This window comes from Bubalus bubalis, chromosome 18 (assembly GCF_019923935.1).
Source record: "Bubalus bubalis isolate 160015118507 breed Murrah chromosome 18, NDDB_SH_1, whole genome shotgun sequence".
Classification (NCBI taxonomy): domain Eukaryota; kingdom Metazoa; phylum Chordata; class Mammalia; order Artiodactyla; family Bovidae; genus Bubalus; species Bubalus bubalis.
The window spans coordinates 24306302-24330734 of NC_059174.1; the positions used below are offsets into that span (position 1 = coordinate 24306302).

At 44.8% G+C, this 24433-nt stretch overlaps 1 protein-coding gene across 1 annotated transcript in view; it reads left to right on the forward strand.

The window, feature by feature from the left end:
- Positions 1–22882, forward strand: part of CES5A (carboxylesterase 5A) — a 103581-nt gene extending 80699 nt beyond the window's left edge. Inside the window, exons 3-12 of the mRNA XM_025268697.3 lie at positions 1443–1576; positions 4600–4753; positions 5770–5874; positions 7982–8086; positions 9695–9835; positions 13001–13069; positions 14829–14976; positions 19564–19713; positions 22233–22305; positions 22395–22882. Of these exons, the coding sequence (XP_025124482.3) occupies positions 1443–1576; positions 4600–4753; positions 5770–5874; positions 7982–8086; positions 9695–9835; positions 13001–13069; positions 14829–14976; positions 19564–19713; positions 22233–22305; positions 22395–22626 (1311 nt within the window). The 3' untranslated portion in view covers positions 22627–22882. The remainder of the gene's footprint in view (positions 1–1442; positions 1577–4599; positions 4754–5769; positions 5875–7981; positions 8087–9694; positions 9836–13000; positions 13070–14828; positions 14977–19563; positions 19714–22232; positions 22306–22394) is intronic.
- Positions 22883–24433: the final 1551 nt, after the last annotated feature.

A 24433-nucleotide genomic window follows, 5' to 3' on the forward strand; every position in this document is an offset into this window, starting at 1 on the left:
AGAGATTTAACCAGTGTCCCCTGCATTGGCAGGCATATTCTTATCCACTGGACCATCCGGGAAGTCTGGGGGACATCGTGTTTTAAAGAAAGATAATTGCCTTTTGCAAATTTTTTATTTTCACATGAAGACAGGTTATAATGGGAAATGTTTCACTTAAAAACGTGAAAGATCTTTGTACAAGTGAATGTACTATACATCTAATTTTGGACCACACCCTTTCTGTCCCCCTGGCCACTGCAACAGAGACTTGCTCTATTGTATCATAACAGCAGCACCTATTGAGGGCTGACTGTGTGCCAGGTACAGTTCATTCTCTCATCTAAGCCCCCACAATAACCCAGTGGGGAGGATTATTGAACCTATTCTACAGATGTGGAAGCTGAGGAACAGGGAGGGCATAAGCAACTTGGTCCACATTATACACACAGTAAGTGGCAGATCTGGGTGTCAAGCCAGTGCTTTGTCCAGTTCTCCTTTACCTCAATGGCTTTCTTCTCTTTCCTACCCCATGAGTTATAGTCACTAATATGACTTTTAAAAGAGAAGAGAAGGGATTTTTGAAAAATTAAGTATATACATGGTAATATGCATTAAGTATGGGCTTCCCAGGTGGTGCTAGCGGTAAAGAACCTGCCTGCCAATGCAGGAGACTTAATAAGAGACTCAGGTTCGATCCCTGGGTCGGGAAGATCCCTTGAAGAAGGTAATGGTGACCCACTCCAGTATTCTTGCCTGGAGAATCTCATGGACAGGGCAGCCTGGCAGGCTACAGTCCATGGGGTGGTAAAGAGTTGGACACAACTTAAGTGTCTTCGCACACATACATTAAGTATATACCTGGTGATAATACCATTTGAATGTTTGATGTTTCCTGGCCCCAGTTTTTCTAATTGGTAAAGTAAAACTTCCACACTTTTCTCTTTTTCCCTCCTCTCTTCTCTTCTCTCTGTAAGTAGGATAAACTCTTAGATTAAAACAGTTTAAGTGGCTCTATAATCACTTATAGCTATTTCCATTTTTCTGTGGGTCACAAGTTTCATGACATTAAGTTAACACTTTTTGAGCTCTTGAAATATGCCAACATTGTTCCATGAACTTCAGATGAAGAATTTTCTTTAAACGTCATGATAACCTCATAAACGAGACACTTTCATTCTGCACATCTTACAGATGAGAAAAACGAACCTCAGAAAGGTTCAGAAGGCTGCTCAAAGTCACACAGCTAGTCAAGGGCAGAGATGGGAATCAAACCCAGGCACTCATATGCCAGAATCCACATGCGTAACCCTGGGCCTTCTTCAAAAGACAAAACCGCTGAGGCTGTTTGGGAAGGAAAGTGAAACATTCCTATTTCCCTAAAGAAAGAATGTCTCACCATGCGTAGAGGGGACTGTGGGTGCCTGGTGGGCTGGCTGGAGGGTTCCTTTCCCCTTCCTCAGGTCATGGTGTGGCTCCCCGGCGGCGCCTTCGAGACTGGCTCAGCATCCATCTTCGATGGTTCTGCCTTGGCTTCCTATGAGAACGTGCTGGTTGTGACCATCCAGTACCGACTAGGAATATTTGGCTTCTTCAAGTGAGTGCCCCCAAGGGATTGACACCCCTGACCCCCAAGGAGCAGCTGGGCGCAGCCACAGGGTTGCGCTCGGCAACCTAAGAAGAAATGAGCCTTCAGTGACACTGAACTAATTTGGCCCAAACTAGTTAGGTCATTTTAGCAGCTGTAACAGATAAGCCCCAAGTTTTAGTGGCTTCAAATTATAAAAATTTCCTTCTCATTCAACTAAAATCCAACCAGGTGTTTCTGACTGACAGGCATTCTTCTCCATGGTCAATCAGGGACGTAGGCTCCTTCCATCCCTCTTCTAGGGCCCCACCCAGCTCCTCTGCACTTGGCCACCAGATGGAGAACAGCAGGAGAATCATACCAGGGTGGTCTTTCCAGGTCAGCCTGGAGGGGGCGATTATTGCTCTGTTTACATACAATTGGCAGAACTCAGTTATAATAGCCACACTCAACTGCAAGGGAAATGAGCTCCCTGGCAGATGAGGAAACCGGGAGCGTGAGCAGTTTCAAGTGTCTGCCATCGGGCCCCACATCAAGGCTGCTCCATTGCTCACCTAGGAATAATCACTCCATTGATGACTTCCCTCCCCCACCAAGTAATATCAAGCATATTTCAGTGCTCGTGTGAGCCCAACACCATGCCAGGCACTTGCTATGTGTTCATTATAACTCACCCTCAGACTAATTCTATGAGAAACATACTGTTGTTATTCTCATTTTACACTTGAAAAATGGAAGCACAGAGAGGTGAAACAACTTCCCAGAACAGAGCTAGGTCTCTTGGCCACTTCCTTGATACTATTTAGAACATGGCAGAACTCAAGCCCTGGCCAGGATGCGGCGTGAACCAAAGGTCAGAAAGTATGGGGAAGGCAGCAAGGAATCCAGCCTGTATCCTGCCCCTGAGAGGCTGTCAGTGTCATGGGGAAAAGAACACAGGGACACAAATCCCTGCCAGGCAAGACATCAGTCACGTTCTGAGGTAAGAGATGCCAGAGCTGCACGTAGAAACAGAGGCGGGAGCTGCAAGAAATCAGCCAGTCTTCCTGAGAGGGGTGGAATTGGAACTAACTGCACTTTAAAGACGGGGTTGGACTTAGGGATGAAGGGTTGGGAGAGAGCACTCTTGGCAACAGGAGCTGCCTGAGCAAAGACTAGGAAGTTGGATGGAAACATAGTTGGAAGTTGGAAGGAAATTGGGGCTGGAACAGTATTTGCAAACTGGGCTTTGGGGCATGTAGCACAGGGAGGTGGCTAAGAGGCTGCAAGAAGTGGAGGCAAAAAGAACTGAGATCAGACTAATGTCCTAACCAGAGTGCTTACATGTTTAGCAGGCCTGTACATTGGGATTCTGCCTAATATTCTCTCAACAGAAAGGTTTCCAAAAGTTGTTTATAACATCTGGATACTAATAGACAGGTAGATGAGGATATAATAGGAGATGGGTGTGAAAAGGTAGGGCCAGGCCTGATTGGGAAAGACCCTGAATGCCAGGCTGTGCATGGTGACTGGTTTTTAGCGGATAAAGAAGGAGGGACCCAGGAGTGCCCTGCAGAGCAGTAGAGTGGAAGGTCACTCCAAAGCAGAGTGCAGGCTGGCCCAGGGGTGCCTGGGCTTCAGATGGGACATCTGGTTGGGGTGCTGCTGTGCAGCCTAGATGCAGGTCATGGGGTGAAGCAGGCTGGTGGCTGAATAACTAGAGGGATTACTAGCATGGATATGGCACTTACTGTGTGCCTGCACCGCCAGTCTTCACAACAGTCATGTGAAGCAGGTACCATTATCAACCCCATTCACATGAGAATGTTGAGGCAAAGCAAGTTAAGTGATTTGCTCATGGTCACCCAGATCACAAGTGACCAGATTATGAATCAGGATAAACAAAGGGAGGAATGGGAACCAACGTGGGAGCCATGATGGAATGGAGGTGAAATTAGCAGAGTGTGGCTCCTGACCAGATGCAGGGATTGTGGGAGAGAGAAGGTGGAGGTGGGGCCAGCACAGGCATCAGGGACAGACAGAGAGAACCAAGGGGAGGGGCGGTGTGGGGGACTGGAAGATGGAGGAGGAGTAGACTATGATCCCGAGGTCACCCTCATACGTGGTGGGAAGCATACATGTACTACCCAGCAGCAGGGGCACACGGTTAGGAGAATGGACCCAGATCTGCAACTTTCTAGCTCCTGGGCTAGGGAGTTCACCTCTCTATGCGTCTGCTTCCTGTCTGTGAGACGGAAACGATGAATCCCTCAGTATCCTTAGAACATGCTTGCGGATATCAAGCATGGGAGTGGGCATGACGTGAGTGAGTTCTGGCTGCAGAGAAATGCAGCCACTGCCCAACCCACTTCCCAGCAGAGGTGGGGGAACATGGGGTGATGGAATCAGTCTCTCAATATTCCACCCTGAAACCCCCAGCCGGTTCCTCCCTCTGACCGCACACAGCGGGGAGCCTGTGTGGGGTAGTTCATGAAAGTTGGCCTTTTGAGAACAAGGTGGAGAAGGGCGGAGAGAGGACCCAGAAGGATGAAGGAGAAAGACCAGCACCACCTACCTCACAGGGTGGGAGGATTATAGGAACTCCAGCTATAAAGCCCTGGGGACAGCATTATACATGATGCTGCAACAGCTGCTATTATTATCATTATTTTTAATTCAGTCATTCACTTGGAACCCTTTTGCCCAGGGAGGTCTTGCTTCCTGGTGCAGACCAACTCTCAGGAGCAGGACTCTTCTGGAATCCATGGATTCAGGGGAGCCTGTGAACACCCTGAAATTGCACATACCAAATTGTCCATGCATTTTTCTGGGGATATGGAGCTTTCATCAGATTCTCAAAGAAACCCAAACCCCAACAGAGGGTGAGAATTAAGCCTGGTTCTCCCAGCGACCCCAGGCCTCTGGCTCCCCGCTTTTCTCCAGCTGGAGTGGCAGTGCCCTGACACAGCCCACAGCCTCCGCCTCCAACCCCTGAGGCTGTGGGAAGCAGACAGTGGCCAGATGAGCTTTCTCACCCAGCCTCTTGTCCACAGCACAGGGGACGAGCACGCACGGGGGAACTGGGCCTTCATGGATCAGGTGGCTGCTCTGATCTGGGTCCAGGAAAACATTGAGTTCTTCGGTGGGGACCCACGCTGTGTGACCATCTTCGGCGAGTCAGCAGGAGCGATAAGTGTTTCCAGCCTTGTGAGTTTCTTCTCTTTGGGACCTGAAGGAACCTCGGTGGGAGAGGTGACAAAAATGAGGACAATGAGTCATGCACATCTAATTGCTGCTTTCGTGTTGAACAAATGCTCATAAACACATTGTCTCCCTCGAGCCTCACAAATACACGGTGAGTAAGGGGCTTAGTCTCATTTCAAGGGCAAGAAGTGAAGGAGCCAGCACCCCCGTGCCAGAAGGCTTGACCTCCAAGTTCATGAGGAACCTGGGCCTCTGAGAGGTTAGAAGATTTGCCCAAACTTTTGCAGCTAGTCTTTGAAATTCCCAAACCAGGACTTTTTTCCCTCTAAGTGTAGAACACTTACGGAGAAGGCAATGGCAACCCATTTCAGTACTCTTGCCTAGAAAATCCCATGGACGGAGGAGCCTGGTGGGCTGCAGTCCATGGAGTCACGAAGAGTTGGACATGACTGAGAGACTTCACTTTCACTTTTCACTTTCATGCACTGGAGAAGGAAATGGCAACCCACTCCAGTGTTCTTGCCTGGAGAATCCCAGGGATGGCGGAGCCTGGTGGGCTGCCGTCTATGGGGTCGCACAGAGTCAGACACAACTGAAGTGACTTAGCAGGGTAGAACAACTAAGGAGGCTTCCTGGGAGGTTTTATTTCTTTTATTTTTATTATTTTTAATTTTTTAATTGCTTTAAAATGTTTATTGTTTCTGCCACACAACAACACAAATCAGCCTATGTAGCCATGTTTAGCCTCCCTCCACCTCCCTCATCCCACAGAGTGCCAGACTGGGCTCCCTGTGTCGCACAGCAGCCTCCCACTGGCTGCCTACTTTACCCACGCTAGTATATATACACGCCAGTGCTGCTTTCTCAGGACATCCCCCCTTCCCCGCTGTGTCCACAGGTCTGCTCTCTGCATCTGCATCTCTGTGGGAGTTTTCTCTAAAGAAAGGCTGGCTGTTATGTGTGATGGGTGGGAAGCTCCCTGAATAACGTTTCCCGGGCCTCCTGTGTTCTCTCTCCAGATACTGTCCCCCATGACCGAAGGCTTATTCCACAGAGCCATCATGGAAAGTGGGGTGGCCATCATCCCTTACCTGAAGGCCCCTGATTACGAGAGGAATGATGATGTAGGTATATTGTGAACTCCTCTCCAGCTTCCTCTCTTTGGTCAGGAGAGAATGTGGTCAGGTGTCCAGAGACCATCTGCTTGGCTGTCCGTACTGACCATGACTAAAGGATCTGGTGTTGGCCCAAGGTGACCCTTCTGGCTTCATGGAAGGTCTGGTTCAACAGGACGTCGGCCCAGGCGCACAATGCACTGCTGCTGGTGTGCTTGCATGTGTGGGGGGTGGGCAGGGGCGGTGTAAGCATGTGTGATAGTTCTTACGTCTTACCCATTATTCTTTGCTGGTGACATATGACTCAGTTTTCTGTATTATGTATGGTTTATCTGCTTTCTCTACTCTACCTAGTGGAGAAGGCAATGGCACCCAACTCCAGTACTCTTGCCTGGAAAATCCTATGGATGGAGGAGCCTGGAAGGCTGCAGTCCATGTGGTCGCTGAGGGTCGGACACAACTGAGCGACTTCACTTTCACTTTTCACTTTCATGCATTGGAGAAGGAAATGTCAACCCACTCCAGTGTTCTTGCCTGGAGAATCCCAGGGACGGGGGAGCCTGGTGGGCTGCCATCTATGGGGTCGCACAGAGTCGGACACTACTGAAGTGACTTAGCAGCACTCTACCTAGAGTGCTATATTAAGAAAGGTTCTGAGGTTGTTTCCAGCTCAGTGTGAAATAACATTGTTACTGATAAATGCTGTCTGGCATGAGGCTGTGAGGGGGAAGTGAAGCATGTGCCCCAGCTATTTGTCATCTATCAGCTTGTCTACCAGACAAGAGAACCTGGAGGCCAAGGTCTCTCTGTATCTTTCATGTTCCAGCATAGTATCAGGCGTGTATTAGAAGATTCTAAATGTTTGCTGAATGAATGAGTTCACAAATGAGCTGATTCACTCAATGAATATTAATTAAGCACTGGACTATGGAGCCATCTCCTGGGTATCATTCACATTAGTGGTGCATTTTTTTAAACACCTTGTAGAAAATAACAACCAAGAGTGGGAACACAGAGCTGTAATATGATTTTAAAAAATACTCTCAATACACAGAGGAATATTGATTTTGGTAGAATGATATATCAAACTACTTTTAGTTTGTGCGTTTGCCACACACATATTGAGTGCTCTTTGTTTTCCCTGCTCTATTTTAAGACCAATGAGTGTTTAAGTGGAGAAGGCATATACAAACTTAAGACTATGTGTGTAAGCAGATGTGTGATAGTTCTTACATCTTATCTGTAATTCTTTGCTGGTGATATATAACTCAGTCCTCTGTATTATGTATGGCTTATTTACTTAATCTACTTTGGCCACCTGATGCGAAGAGCCAACTCATTGGAAAATACCCTGATGCTGGGAAAGACTGAGGGCAGGAGAAGGGGGTGACAGAAGATAAGATGGTTGGATGGCATCAATCCTTTTTATGATTTTTAACCTGGAATCCATGGAAAGTAGAAGAGGTGGTTCTAGAACCCCTGCAGTTGTATGCAGACTGCATGTGTGTGCATCTTTCAGGGAGAGGGTCTGTAGCTTCCATTGGATACTCAGAGCATCCATGACTCCCAGAACAGTAAGGACCACTACTATCAAGAACCAAGTTCTATATATGTAGGAAGTCCAGGGAGAGAGCAGGAAGGTGTCCAGCAAAGGCTAACTAGGGCAGGAAGGTGAGAACACTTAGAGTAAAAGGAGATTAGAAGCGGAAGGGCTCATGGGCTCTATGGGCTAAAAGGACATCCTGGAAAAGATGGGGCTTGGGCCTCAAGGAATAAATGGAATTGGTGTAGAGACAGAAAAAGGATGTTCAGGACATGTTCAGATGCCCCAGGTTGGGGTGGCGGTGGGGCTTCAGCGGAGCTGACAGGCTGAGACAGATCCAGCTCAGGTGATTACTAAAGATGGCGAGGAGGGTCAGGTGAGAGAGAAAGGAAGATGCAGTGCCAGCCTGTCCTCAGTGTGCGCATTCCATCATGGGCCCGTGGTGAGAGCGGCCGCATGCTGGTCTTCGTATATGAAGCAGCAGCCTTAGGCTGGACTGAGGACGTTTTTCAACTCTCATTTTCCTGGAGGCTTTCAGTTCTGTGCACTGACCTGTTCCTTCTCTGAAAATAGTTGCAGACAATTGCAAGTATTTGTGCCTGCGACGCGTCGGACTCCGTTGCCCTGCTGCAGTGCCTGCGGGCAAAGCCCTCCAAGGAGTTGCTGAGCATCAACCAGGTGAAGAGGGAGGGGAGTTTGGGGACAAGCTTGTCCTTTGAATGGAATCGTAGGCAAATCCTACCTCTCTCTTATGTATTTCAATTCAGAACTTGGACAGATGGGGGTTGGGGATTCCTAGTAATGACTATAAAAAAAGCAATGTGGAATATAGAGCTCTTATAGTTTAATTTAAGGAGATTGACAAGCCAGGGTGCTGCTTAGCTTGGAGAAGACACAACAAAACACCAAGATTGTAATTGTCTCTACATCAGTGAAGGGATCTCACAGGGAAGAGGGTCCACATTTGCTCCACAGGCCACCAGGAGCTAAAGTCAAGATCAAGAGCTGGAAGTTGGGGAGCCATAACTAAGCACTTTCTAAAAACTCAGTTATCTGAAAAAGGATCAGCTCCTTTAGAAGACAGTGAGATACCCACCTCTGTAGGTATGTAAGCAGGGTCTAAATGACTATAGATGAATTTCAATCACCAAGTAATTTATTGGACTGGATAATCTTTTACGCCTAATCTTCCAATCTTGAGACCCTCTGATAGTCCTTGAGAGACAATGAAGTCCTTACCTGTCCGATTCCAACATTTGTTAAACAATTATTTGGCATGGATTGAAAAATCTGCTATAAGTTGTACTAGGACCCAGGAAATAGATAAGTTCTTGACCCAATGTAGTGTGAAAGTTCTTTTTGTGGGCTCTCTTCTACCCCTACTCCCAAAACAGAGACCTAAAAAAAAACAAACAAAAAAAATCATGAATAGAACCAGATGTTGCTTCCTAAGACCCAAGAACCGTCCATCCAGACCCAAGTCTCAGTGCTGAGGAAGATGCCTTGGGAAGACGGCATACCAACCCACACTACCCTGGCCATCCCCTCACCTCACCTCTCTGTCCATTACATTTGGACAGTGGTTCCACGCTTGAGCATGCATCAGACTCACCTGGAGGGCTGGTTACTGAGCTGCACGCCCAGGATAGGGCATGAGAATTTCTTTTTAATTTATTTCTATTTATTTTTGGCTGTGCTGGGTCTTCATTGCTGTACAGGGTTTCTCTAGTTGCAGAGAGCAGGGGCTATTCTTTGTGGTGATGTGTGGTGAACCTCTCATCGCAGTGGCTTCTCTTGTGGAGCACGGGCTCCAGGCACTTGGGCTTCAGTAGTTGTGCCGCACTGGGCTTAGTTCCTCTGAGGCACGTGGGATCTTCCTGGACCCGGGATCGAACCTGTGTTCCCTACATTGGCTGGCAGGTTCTTTACCACTAGACCACCAGGGGAGCCTGAGAATTTGCATGTCTAACAAGTTCCCAGGCAATGCTGCTGGTCCTGGAGCCACTTTCTGAGAATCATTGTGCTGGGGTATTATATATCTTAGGGAGTTACTACTTTTTTATCCTCATTTAGAAGACCAGGAAATTCAGGCCCAGAAAAGTTGGGCCCCTTTGCCCAAGTGAGTGGCAGGCAGCACTGATGCCTCAGAATGGGCCAAGAGTGATTGATTTTTCTTTTCTTAATGCCTTTTTCTATAGTGGATTGGTTCAGTTGGGCTAGAGTCTGAGGACAGGAGGTTTTGTGAGATGAAACAGCTGCCGATTTTTCTCTTCTTCCTTGTTTCAGAAAACCAAGTCTTTCACTCGAGTGGTTGATGGCCTTTTCTTTCCTAATGAGCCACTAGACCTGTTGGCTCAAAAATTATTTCATCTGGTTCCCTCCATCATCGGAGTCAATAACCACGAGTGTGGCTTCCTGCTACCCATGGTAAGAATTCCTCTGTGCCTCCTCCCACTCCTTCAACAGTGAGGCAGCTGTCTGCTTCACACTAGGCATGCACATAGCTCTCACCAGCATTATGAGGGCTGGAGCCCATCACCCCAAATACACACCAGTCACTTTTTCTCTCTGAAGGAGGAGAACTGTGGATTGGGGGCAGCTGCGGCAAGTGTTCACTCTGTTCCTTAAAGAAACAATTGTACAAAAACGGGAGAGATCCAAGTGGATCTCTTGGATCCAAGTGAACTTTGTTCAAAATATTACAAATGATTGTTTCAAATAAGCACGGTTTCTCCCTCAAAGGTGAAATTCACACAGGTTTAGAAAACTGCTGACCTTCACACTTTCATTTCGAGCCTTGGTTCTGGCATTTCATTTCCAAGAATGCCAGTGCAAGTTGCAAAATTATTGACTTGTTTCATTCATCTGACAAATATGAACCAAGGGTTTACTCTATGCCCTGCACTCATTAAAAAAAAAACAGCATTCAGCAATGAGCAAGTCACATGGTTCCTGCTTTTTGCCAGCTTACATTCTCAAGGGGAGAGACAAATGATATACAAGATTGAATGGATGGTTTCAGAGAGTCTAAGGACTATGAAGAACATAGACTGAGAAGAGGAGGCTTCTTTAGGGAGCAGAAAAGAGGTCAGGAAAGAGTTCTCTGAGGAGGGACCATTTGAGCTGAATGCTTAGTAGGAGCCATGGTTTGTTTGACCCTGTAGTTTGAGTCTCCCCATTTAAAATAAGCTTTTCATCTGTCCTCAGAGGGCTTCCCAGGTGGCGCTAGTGGTAAAGAACCCACCTGCCAATGCAGGAGACATAAGAGATACAAATTTGATCCATGGGTTGGAAAGGTTCCCTGGAGGAGGAAATGGCAACCCACTCCAGTATTCTTGCCTGGAGAATCCCATGGACAGAGGAACCTGGCAGGCTACAGTCCACAGGGTTGCAAAGATTCGGACACAACTAAAGCAACTTAGCACACATGCAATGCTGTCCTCAGAAGAGAGTGCTCAATTCTTAATATTTCCTAGTTCATTTCTACAGATCAACCTCCACCTTTCAAGTAGGGGCAGTGAAATACAGTGTATGAAATGCAGGCTATGAAATACAGTGATTTGTCAAGTTACAAGGCTAGCTGGTGGTCCTCTGGAATCAAAACCCTGAGATCACTGGATTGTTAAAGGCATGTTCTGGCGATTATTAATTTGACATACAGAGCAATGTTTCAGGGTAGGTGGAGTGGGGATTTTTTTCCCTCATTGAAATTGAAGCAATTGAGTCACAGACTGTGGCTTAAGTTAGTTCTCTTAATGCTTTGTGGATCTGTACTAGAAAAAGGAAGACAGGCGCTACTGATAACAGCCACATCACCATAATCACTGGGACTGAGTGTCTTTCATAAGCCAAGTGTTTGGCGACTGTACAACCATGCAAACAGGCATTATTATCCCCATTTAGCAGCTAAAGAAACTGAGACTCAGAGAGGCTAATGTGACTTTCCTAAATCTCCTAGCTAGAGAGGAGACAGCAGTGTATAAATTTCATATATTTAGGTTCTGCCTGTAAATGCTGAGTTCTCTATTTACCGGCTGTGTGACCTTCGAGGAGCTGCCTAACCTCTCTGAATCTCTGTTCCCTCATCTATGAAATATGGCTAAAGTTACTACCTGCCTCACAGATACACATCAAATAGCCTGGCATATAGTCTAAATGCTAGGCATTTATTAGATATTGGAATTATTCAAGTGGGAGGACAGGACTTGGTGTCCAGGTCTGTATAGCAAAAGCCTGCATGAGTGCTGTCATTCTGTGGTTGTTTGAGACCATAGAAAGCCTCCAAAAACCAATCCTGGCTCCTGAACATACAGAGAGGGTTCTTAGTAGTTTAAAAGCACTTGTGGATTATTTGAAAGACTCTAGGGGTTCTCTCAGATTCCACAAGACAGATTTGTTTAAATATCTGTCATGATTCATTACCCCAAGATTTTCAGCAGAAAATGTACCAGAGAAATTCATTTGACAAGTGAAATACTATTTCTATTCCCTCATGTTTTTAAGCTGTGATATTGGCCAGGGAAGGGTCATTTTAAAAATAACTGCTTGTAGCTCTTACTCTGTACCAAGCAGCCTCTGTGTTTTTAACCATCCACTCTGCAGCCTCACTTGCTCCCTGCCTCTGCCAACTGCTGGTTTTTCAGACAGCCCAATGACAAAGGACTTTAGAAAGAGAGCAATAAATAAACCACTTCAACTCGCTCTTGAAGCCAAGTGGTGGTCTGTGTTAGTTTCCTAGGGCTGCTGTAATGAAATACCGCAGAGGTGGCCTAAACCACAGAAACGTATTTTCTCAGTGTTCTAGAGGCTAGAAGTTCAAGATCAAAGTGCCAGCAGGTTTGGTTTCCTCTGCGGCCTCCTCTTTGGTTTGCCAGTGGCCACCTTCTCGCTGTGGCCTCACAGTTCTTTCCTCCGTGTGCACACCCCTTGAGTCTCTGCACGTCCAAATTTCCTCTTCTTGTAAGGACACCGATCAGACTGGATTAGGGCCCATCCTAGCATCCTCATGTTAGTTCAACAACCTCTTTAAAGACCCTCCTCTCCATACAAGTCACATTCTGAGGTCCTAGGAGGAGCCTGGTAGGCTGCAGTCCATGGGGTAGCGAAGAGTCAGATACGACTGAGCGACTTCCCTTTCACTTTTCACTTTCATGCATTGGAGAGGGAAATGCAACCCACTCCAGTGTTCTTGCCTGGAGAATCCCAGGGACGGGGGAGCCTGGTGGGCTGCCGTCTATGGGGTCGCACAGAGTTGGACATGACTGAAGCGACTTAGCAGCAGCAGCAGAGGTTCCACATAGGAATTTGGTAGAGGACACACCCAACTCATAACGTGGTGGCCACTCAGCTCCCTCAGGACCTCAGGTATGACAGGGAACGGCTGCTTGATAAATTCAAATGTGAGAAAAAGAATCATCATTGCTCAACCAACCCATTGAGGCTACTCCTTACACATGGACCCCTCGGGGCTGAAAGGGTTCCTGCTCTAGCCAGCCTCCCCTCTGAAAGGTAGGTGTATGGGCACTTGGGGAGACCAGTTTCCCTTCTGATGACCTGATGTACTCACGGAGGACTCCCTGCTTCTTTCCACAGAAGGAGTTTCCTGAGATCCTCTGGGGCTCCAACAAGTCCCTTGCCCTGCAACTGATACACTCAGTCCTGGTAAGCGAGCTTGATTCTCCTCCAAGATCCATTCATTTCACAAACCTCCTGGGTCACACTCAGGGGTAAGGCTGGGATAGAGATTTATTCATTCATTCATTTAGTAGATCTTCACTAAACAGAGTTCTGCAGTCCCTTATCCACAGTCTCAACATCCAAATAGCTCTGACAGCCCACAAGCTCGGCAGCCAAAATTCACCTAGACTGATACACAGCCATTGGTCTTCATTATTCCTACACGTTCATTCACTTTGTCCCACTATATGTTTCTATGTGATCAATGTGGAGGCTGAGCATATCATATAATATGCAGCATATGTGCTGAATTATTCATCTAAGAACTGAAAAGTTTTGAATTCTGAAAACCACCTGGGACTAGAGACCCATATTCACTACATACCAGTCAGGTACTGTTCTCTGTTCTAGCAGTGCTGAGGGCCTTTAGCCAATCATTTATTCATTCACTCCCTATACTAGGGGTATAGAGATATATCAACCTAGACACTAAGGCAGAGACAGATTTCTTCCCTTCCTTCCTTTCTTCTTTCCATAAACATACACTCAGTGTGTATTCTGTGCCAGGTTCATTTCATTCATTTTTTCATTGAATAAATGTTTCTTGAGAGTCCGCACACCCTGGCATGTCCTTAGGTCCTGGGTACAGTGATAGAGGAACTGGAGAGCCTCTTAATGAAAGTAAAAGAGGAGAGTGGAAAAAAAACTGACTTAAAACTCAACACTCAGAAAACTAAGATCATGGCATCCGGTTCCATCACTTCATGGCAAATAGTTGGGGAAACAATGGAAACAGTGTCAGACTTTATTTTCTTGGGCTCCAAAATCACTGTAGATGGTGACCGCAGCCATGAAATTAAAAGACACTTGCTCCTTGGAAGAAAAGCTATGACCAACCTAGACAGCAGAGGCATTACTTTGCTATCAAAGGTCCGTCTAGTCAAAGCTATGGTTTTTTCAGTAGTCATATATGGATGTGATAGTTGGACCATAAAGAAAGCTGAGCACCGAAGAATTGATGCTTTTGAACTGTGGTGTTAGAGAAAACTTTTGAGAGTCCCTTGGACTGCAAGGTGATCAAACTAGTCAATCCTAAAGGAAATCAGTCCTGAATATTCATTGGAAGGACTGATGCTGAAATTGAAGCTCCAATACTTTGGCCACCTGATGCAAAGAGCTGACTCATTGGAAAAGACCCTGATGTTGGGAAAGATTGAAGGTAGGAGGAGAAGGGGACAACAGAGGATGAGATGGTTGGATGGCGTCACTGACTCGATGGACATGAGTTTGAGCAGGCCCTGGGAGTTGGTAATGGACAGGGAAGCCTGGCATGCTGCTGTCTGTGGGGCCGTGAAGAGTCAGACAGAATTGAGCGACTGAACTGAACAGTGATAGCAGGCACTCTCCCTGCATTTGAGGGACTTGTAGACTGTTGGGATGGGTGAACATGACCAAACACCTCATACTGGGGTTAAGAACATGGGACCTGGATGCAAATAGACTTGTGAAGGAGTCATGGTTCTGCCACTTTGGACAAACCACATCACCTTTCTAAACCTCAGTTCCCTCACCTGTTAAATGGGGTTAATTCTGATGCCTGCGTCATAGTATTACTGTGTGGATTCAATGAGACAATGCATATAAAGCACTCAGAATTATGCTTGCAAAGGCAAATGTTTGGCGAGTGTTGCTATGATGGCTATTGCGGTTGACCTGGATCTCTTGCTACCATGATGTTTTACAGCACATCCCTGTCCAATATTTATACCTTGTGGCTAATGAATATTTCCACAACAAGCACTCTCTGGTCGATATACGAAATCGCTTCCTGGATTTGCTTGGAGATGTGTTCTTTGTGATCCCTGGGCTGGTCACAGCTCAATATCACACAGGTAAGTCTCCTAGCATCCCTCCTCCTGCAAGGTTGGTGGCCGCAGGGATCCCTGTTGCCTGTGTACTGGCGGCCACCTGCTCTGCCCTGCCCTGCTGTTCCCTTGCTGAGAGGGAGCTCCCAAGGCTGCCTGGGATATAGCCCTGCATGCTGACCTTCGCAGTTCCCCTGCCTTTCAGAGTTCAGGAATGTTGATCAGTCCTTGTTGATTCTAGTACTTTCCTTTCTTCAGGACTATGTAGAAAAGTCCCATCCCCCCATATTTTCAGAGGCCGGCCCCCACTTACCTTTCTCTTTGGAATGCGTGCGTGTGCATGCTCAGTTGTGTCTGACTCTTTGTGACTCCGTGGGCTACAATCTGCCAGGTTTTCCAGGCAATAATACTGGAGCAAGTTGCCAATTCCTACTCCAGGGGATCTTCCCGACCCAGGGATCAAACCCATGTCTCCTGCATTGGCAGGTGGATTCTTTACTAGTGAGTCACCTGGGAAGCCCTGTCTGGAAATGTCTTCCCAAATATCTATAAGGAGTAGTGGAGCAATAAGAAAGAGATTACTTGTGGGGCACAAACCTGCCTTTCTTTCTTTTTAAAAAAAGTTTGTATTTATTTACTTTTAATTGAAGTATAGTTGATTTACAATGTTGTGTAAATTTCTGCTATACAGCAAAATAATTCAGCTACATATATGTATTTATATATACACATATATATATTCTTTTTAGTATTCTTTTCCATTATGGCTTATCACAGATATTGAGTACAGTTTCCTGTGCTATACAGTAGGACCTTGTTGTTTTCTGTTCTATATATAATAATTTTCATCTGCTAACCCCAAACTCCCAGTCCATCCCTCCCCATCCCCCTTCCCTGTTGGCAACCACAAATTTGTTCTCTGTGTCTGTGAGTCCATTTCACAATTAAGTTCATTTGTGTCATATTTTAGATACTACATGTAAGTGATGTTATATGGTATTTGCCTTTTTCTTTCATGGCTTACTTTCTTTCTGGCTTACTTCATTTAGTATGGTAATCTCTAGTTGCATCCGTGTTGCAGCAGATGGCATCATTTCATTCTTTTTATGACTGAGTAGTATTCCACTGTGTATATATGTGTATATATAAATACATATACACACACCTCATCTTCTTTATCCTTCGCTCTGCTGATGGACATTTAGGTTGTCTCCATGTTTTGGATATTGTGAGTACTGCTGCTATGGACATTAGGGCGCATGTATCTTTTTGGATTATGGGGCTTCCCAGGTGATGCTAGTGATAAAGAATCCTTTTGCCAATGCAGGACATATATATTTAATTTATATATATGAATTATTATTTGGCCATTAAAAAGGAATGAAATATTGATACGTGCCACAACATGGATGAAGCTTGGAAGCACTGCTAAGTGTAAGAAGCCAGACACAAAAGCTTATATGTTGTGTGATTCTGTTTATGTGATATGTCCAGAATAGGCAAATCTACAGAGTCATACAGTTTTCATGAATGAAAGGGAGGGGTCAATGAGGGAATGAGTGCTTCAACGGGCCTGGGTTTCTGTCTGGAGTGACAAGAATGTTCTGGACCTAGAGAGTGGTGATGATTGCACAACATTCTGAACTTTCTAAAAGCTGCTGAATTACACACCCTGAAACTGTTAAAATGTTGACATGTATGTTGGTGAGTTTTTACGACTTACAGTGAAGAAACTGCAAAAGCAAGCCACAGATGGAAGAATATATTCACAACACAGCTATCCCACAAAAAAATCCATATCCAGACTAGAAGAATTCTTATAGTTCAATAATGAAAAGACAAATAATCCATTTACAAATGGGTGAAAGGCTTGAAAAGACACTATGCAATAGAGGAAAAATGAGAACAAAAAGCACATGAAAAGGTGCTCAACAGTATTAATCATCAGGGAAATGCAAAGTAAGCCCCAAATGAGGCAATCATTTACACCTGCTAGAATGATTAATATTTAATATTAAAAACTCAAGCCATATACCAAAAAGTATTGCCAAGGATGTGGAATGTTTAGTACTTTTGACAAGAATGTGAAATAGTTACAATCACTCTGGAAAACAGCACGTTTCTTGCAAAGTTAGACATATACCTACTCTATTATTCAAATATACATAAGACTTGTGTATGGATATCCACAGCAGCTTCAATCATAATAGCCCAAAACTGGAAAGAACCCAAAATGTCTTTCATCAGATGAATAGATAAATAATTTATGGTATATTCATGCAACAGCATACTACTTGGTGACAGGGAATCAACTATTGATACAGGGAAAACATGGATGAACCTCAAAAACATTATGATGAGCCTAAGAAGCCAGATTCAAGAGAGTACATATTGTGTTATTCCATTCACACAAAGTTCAAGAACAAGCAAAATTAATCAATTGTGACAGGAATAAAAACATTGTGTTTCTTGGTAGAATGACTAGAAGGAGTTACAAGGGAACTTCTGGGGTGATGGAAATGCTCTGTATCCTGCTTGGGGTGGTGTTTACATGAAGGTGCACACATTTGTTAAATTTCACCAAAATGCACACTTAAAATCTGTGCTTTTTACCTGATACTTTGATGAAAAGAGAGAAAATGAGAGGCAAGGAAGCAGAGACAGTGAGTACAAGGCAACTGCATTATTAAGGCTAGCTAGAAAGGATTTAGAGAAATAAGCCAGTAACTGGAGGGCAAGTTGAGACCAAGAGTATGTATGCTTGTGTGTGTTTCTCTGTGTGTATGCATGCATGCATGTGTATGTGTGTGCTTTAATGAGAGACTTTGTAAGCTTGTTTGCCACTGATGGTGATGATCCAATAGAGAGAAACTGATGCAGAGAAGGAGCGGAAATGGCAGAGCAAAGACCTGCACTAGAAGAGAGATGAAGCAACATAGGACGCAGTGGAGCATCTTGGAAGCAGGAGGATAGCTTTGTCCTATTTTCTGCAGACAGTTGAACCAGGGTCAATGAAAGGAAGTCACAAGGAGGTACATCTTGGATCAATATAAAGCATTTTTTAAATTGGAGAATAATTGCTTTATGATGTGTTAGTTTCTGCTGTATAATAACATGAATGAGCTATAAGTATACATACATCCCCTCCCTTTTGGACCTCCCTCCCATCCACCCCCACCCCAGCCCTCCAGGTTATCACAGAGCACACAGAGCTGACCTCCTGTGCTGTACAACAGCTTCCCACTAGCTATCTATTTTACACATGGTATTTAAATATATCTCAATGCTATTCTCCTAATTTATCCCACCCTCCCTTGGTTTTTGTTTGTTTGTTTTGAAAAGTAGAACTGTTGCCCTTGCAGGCTGCCCTGAGGGGTTCAGTTCAGTTCAGTTCAGTCACTCAGTCGTGTCCGACTCTGCGACCCCATGAATCACAGCACGCCAGGCCTCCCTGTCCATCACCAACTCCCGGAGTTCACTCAGACTCACGTCCATCGAGTCCGTGATGCCATCCAGCCATCTCATCCTCTGTCGTCCCCTTCTCCTCCTACCCCCAATCCCTCCCTCCCAGCATCAGAGTCTTTTCCAATGAGTCAACTCTTCACATGAGGTGGCCAAAGTACTGGAGTTTCAGCTTTAGCATCATTCCTTCCAAAGAAATCCCAGGGCTGATCTCCTTCAGAATGGACTGGTCGGATCTCCTTGCAGTCCAAGGGACTCTCAAGAGTCTTCTCCAGCACCACAGTTCAAAAGCATCAATTCTTCAGCGCTCAGCTTTCTTCACAGTCCAACTCTCACATCCATACCACTGGAAAAACCATAGCCTTGACTAGACGGACCTTTGTTGGCAAAGGAATGTCTCTGCTTTCCAATATGCTATCTAGGTTGGTCATAACTTTTCTTCCAAGGAGTAAGTGTCTTTTAATTTCATGGCTGCAGTCACCATCTGCAGTGATTTTGGAGCCCAAAAAAATAAAGTCTGACACTATTTACACTATTTCCCATGAAGTGATGGGACCAGATGCCATGATCTTCGTTTTCTGAATGTTGAGCTTTAAGCTAACTTTTTCACTCTCCCCTTTCACTTTCAGCAAGAGGCTTTTTGGTTCCTCTTCATTTTCTGCCATAAGAGTGGTGTCATCTGCATATCTGAGGTTATTGATATTTCTCCCGGCAATCTTGATTCCAGTTTGTGCTTCTTCCAGCCCAGTGTTTCACATGATGTACTCTGCATATAAGTTAAATAAGCAGGGTGACAATATACAGCCTTGACATACTCCTTTTCCTATTTGGAACCAGTCTGTTGTTCCATGTCCAGTTCTAACTGTTGCTTCCTGACCTGCATACAGGTTTCTCAAGAGGCAGGTCAGGTGGTCTGGTATTCCCATCTCTTTCAGAATCTTGCCCTGAGGGGTAATGAGTTCTGTTTCCAGGAGCAGGAAACCCTAGCCTCAGATGAGGAAGAAGGAGTTAGCTTGGTTTAGGTCACCTCTAGTCTCTGGGCTGTTCCACCTGTGAGTCTGTGAATCCCAGACCAGATGGGTAGAGTGCGGGGCCGGCCTCTACTGTCCTCTGCCTGCATGTCTACCACAAACCCTCTTGACCTTCCTGTAGATGCTGGTGCCCCTGTCTACTTCTATGAGTTTCAGCATCGGCCCCAGTGCTTGAAGGACAGGAAGCCATCTTTTGTCAAGGCTGATCACACTGATGAAATCCGTTTCGTCTTTGGAGGCGCCTTCCTGAAGGGCAACATTGTCATGTTTGGTAAGAAACTGGCCTGAGGGGTTCCTGCTCTTGCAGGAACATGAAATAGGGAGAAGGGGATAAGGAGAGAATCACCACCTTTAGCATGAATCCTCGCCCACCCCACCACTAATGCGAGAGCCTGGGAGTGCTGGCGGGGTGGGCTGAACCTCTGGTTAACAGACACAACCTTTCCCTGGAGAATGGCCCCAGTTATAGTTTTAGAAACAAGGATGAAAAAGAAGGGCCAACATTTGCTCGATAAATGTTTCTGTTTGGACTAAAGGCAGGGTGGCCACCTGGGGGCACTCATGCAATTCGATATTTATTTACTTGGCTGCGCTGGGTCTTAGCTGTAGCCTGTGAGTTCTTCCATTGTCCTTGTGGCACACAGGATCTTCAGTTCCACCATGTGATCTCTTAGTAGCAGCATCTGGGATCTAGTTCCCTGACCAGGGATCGAACCTGGGTCCCCTGCATTAGGAGTGCACAGTCTTAGTCTCTGGACCACCAGTGAAGTCCCACAATCTGATCATTTTGAGAAACAAAGTCACTTAGTTCCCTCTCCCTGACACCTGATCTTATCCTCCCTGCCCTTCCCAGAGCTCCCCTGAGGCTACCATCCAGGGCTTTCAAAGGCAAAAGCCATATTTTTCATAATTTTAGCTGAAAGTGGTGTGGATTCAGGTAATCTTATGTGAATGCTTGTGAACTGTTTCTAGTGAGGTTAGCTCATTTATTCCTGAGCTTATGACATGTTCATTGAGGTTATCAAAAATTTAAAAACCACAGGAACTATACACAGGAGTTAGGACTAAACTATTTCATTTAAAAAATTGCACAATATGGACCCTTAACCAATTCACGCTGGCCCCTCTGTGATAAGGACAGAACCTCTCCTCTAGAGTGTGTGTAGTGTGGTTTGTTCATTGCTTTATTTATTCTTTCTTATCTTTAATGCCAGTAATAACAGAACTACCTCTTAGGTTGTCATAAGGATTAAATGAAACAATTCTCATAAATCACGTGGTGAGTGCTTAATAAATATTACTATTACTACTCAGTAGCCATCACTGAGTCTGTAGTATGTGATGGGCACATGGACTCTCAAAAATGGACAGATGAACAACATGTGTTTGTGCCAAAGAGTTAAATTACTTGATATCTGAAGACCTTGTGAAATCAATGAGAAAAGCACAACCCAGTCAAAAACTGGGTAACAGATATAAATAGATAGTTTAGGGAAACAGAAACACCAGTGGCTTTTGAACATAAAAATCTATCTAGACTGGCTCCTGGCAAAGAGGATTAAAAACTAACCTTGACCAAGTAATCATTTTTCATAGGTCAAAGTTGGGAAGAACATTTTACATAATGTATTTGAGCAGGTGGGGGATAATAGATAACCTCATATATCAATGGAACACTCTATCAAAACTTAAAATGCACGTAGTCATTAGTCCAACAATTCAACTTCTAAGATTTTTGTGTGTGTGCAGTTATACTTCCTCGTGTGCAAAAATATATATGCACACAGTGAAACATTGCTTTTTTGAGCAAAAGATGGAAAAAATGTCAAGACCCATTAATATAGTACTGGATACCTGAATAATATATTTACATATAATTAAATATAAATATGGGCTTCCCATGTGGCTCAGTGGAAAAGAATCTGCCTGCCAATGCAGGAGATGCCAGAGATGTAGGTCTGATCCCTGGGTTGGGAAGATCCCCTGGAGGAGGAAATAACAGCCCACTCTAGTATTCTTGCCTGGAAAATCCCATGGACAGAGGAGCCTGGCGTGCTACTGTCCATGGTGTAACAAAGAGACGGACACAACTGAACGCACACGCAAGCACATACATATAAATATATATTTATATATTATATGTTTCTAGAACAACAAAGAGCAACAAATGGAAGTTTTATAGGTGCCAATGTGGAACTAACTCCTGGATACAGTTTTAGTAAAAGAGAAAGATATAGAATGTGTGTCCATTATAGTACCAAGTGTGTAAAAAGATGTCTGCTTAAAACCCTGTGCACATCTACACTCTTTCAGAAGTGCACTCAAGAACAAGGAAACAATGGTTGCCTCTGAGGTTGCCTCTGAGGCTGGTAACTCAGTGACTAGAGGGAAGAGATGGGGAGAAACTTAACTTTCATTAGATTTACTTCCTGTGTTTCTAATTTTGTACTTTGAGCAGTATTACATTTTCAAATAAAAAAATACAAATACAATTATTGGATCGGTAGAGAGGGAAAGAGGTGATCTTTGTCTCCAAGGAAATCGCAGTCACATGGAAAGGGCTGGAAGAGCATTGGACAGACAGCAAAGGTGTGTGTTCAGCCTCTGCCATGCGAAAGCATGGTTGCTTGGGCAAGTCATTGTCTGCAAATGAACAATGAGTACCGCGACTTAGCAGGCTGTTAGGGACTCAACGGAAAGAAAGGCGCCAAAGCAATTCATCCAATGTGAGGCCCCTTGGGCTTCTGGCACATCATTGTGGGAATGAGATTTTGTGATTATTTCCTCCAGAAGAAGCCACAGAGGAAGAGAAAGGGCTGAGCAGGAAGATGATGAGATACTGGGCTAACTTTGCTCGGACTGGGTAAGTGAACCTCCCATCTTCCTCCATACCAGATGTTTGAGGATGAAAATCTCACTGGGTATTTGAGGCAAAAAATCTCTCACTTCCAGGAATCCTAATGGGAAAGGTCTGCCTCTGTGGCCGGCCTACAGGCAGTCTGAGGAATACTTGCAGCTGGACTTGAACATAAGCGTGGGACAGAGACTGAAAGCGCTGGAGCTGAAATTTTGGACAGAAACCCTCCCCTTAATGATGACCTCGTCTGGAGCTCTCCTGGCTTCTCTTTGTTCCTCAACCTTCCTTTTTCTACTCCTGCCTTTCATTTTCTCTTTTGCTCCCTGAGAAGTTATCTTTGTGTAGTTTTGGTTTTCCTTCTCCTATAATTTCTTCCACCATCATTAGCTTCATCTATGTTCAGTTACTTTATGGAATCAGCTGCTTTATCTGTGTTTTGGGAACTTGGGGATGATCCTTAAAAAACTATTTTCAACATCAAAAAATGCAATTTGTCTTGGAAGGCTACCAGATTTCTTTAGTAAAGCTGGAAGAGGGCAGGGCCATCAGTTGGCATCATCATGATCCTGTTACTGATCTAAAATAAAATAAGAATGTAAAACATATACAGGGAACAGAATTTAATTCTGGGCTGAAAACTCTCCCCACAGTCCCAGCAACCAAAATGAAGTGGGCTTTCTATCAGCAAAACGTATCTTGTGTACGTTTCCCACATTACGAGTCCTCCAAACCCCATCCAGGTGAATTTTAACCACAAACCAAGAATGGATGTCCTGAACATCACTGCCTTGAACTATGTCTCTTATCTGACTCTGGAGATATTTCAGGGAGGGGATATACCAAAGATCCTCCTCAGAAATGGAAACCAGATGTCCTCCAAGGTCTGAGTCCCAGAAGTCAAGCACCAAGCAGCAAGTTCAGTCAGAGACACCAAGAAGAAAAGATGTTACACAGATGTGTGAAGCCTAATCCATCATTCAGTAAATCTACACTGGGTGCCTGATAGATACCAGTAATATCTCCAGTGGGCATATAGCAGTTAACAAAGGCATACTCTCCAGTGAATGGTAAGCAGACAGGAAGCAAACATTCAAACATGTGACTATCTTACATTATTACATTGAAGAGTTCACTCAGGAAAGTAAGGTGTTTTAAGAAAGTATAAGAGGGGAACCTAACTTAGGTGAAAGTCTCAGGAAGCTCTCTCTGGAGAAATAACATTTGTAATAAGAAGGGATGAATTAAAGTTAACCACATGATAATATGGGAGAACATTATACATACCATCATTCAAAGGGTATACTTTGACTTTTTATACCCATATAATCCCTGTTACATCCATATAACTTACCCAGGTAATTAGTGTTTATTTTTTATTCCTTCAGAATTACACATGAGGTACACAGAATAAGAAAGTCTCTGAAATCTCAGTAACTTACAGTTCATCTAGGTCAGAGATCTTCGCTTACAGCCTGAATCTGATCCCCACAAGTATTTTGTTTAGCTCACACAATGTCAAATATGTTTTGGAATTATTTTCCACCTAATTTTAAATTAGGGAAATTTCACATTAAAAGCTATATTTACAGCTTCTCAACAACAGATCTGGTGACACTGGAACAGAATTACCACACGGTAACGTGGACTTCTGAAAGCCTGTGAAGTACCTTTGTGCAAATTAGAAGATATCCTTTCCTCAGAACTCTCCCCAGAAAATATCTACATCTGTGATATGAATGACACGTCCTCTGAAGTAGTGTCCTTGTACAATGGACAACCTTCATAACTGTCCTCTGATGGAACAGTCTGCAGGAGCTGAGGAGTGGCTAGCCCTTGACAAAGGAATGAACTCTCAATGTTCCACAGCCCTCACTATTCCCCACTGTCTTGGTCCTGGCCCACCTCGCTCACTGACATTACCTGCCCCCTGAAGGTGTTTAGGTTTGGATCCTTTACCTTCTCATTTTACAGTAATCTGCAGAGGTGATGGGATTCACCCAAGATCACTTAATGAGTTAGCAGCAAGCCAACCTTGAATCAACCAGGTCTTGAATCTCTTGTCTCTCCAGAGCAAGACTCTTCCTGCCATGTTGGCTGCCTCCCTCAGCAGATGATCCAAAGTCACTGGATTGTC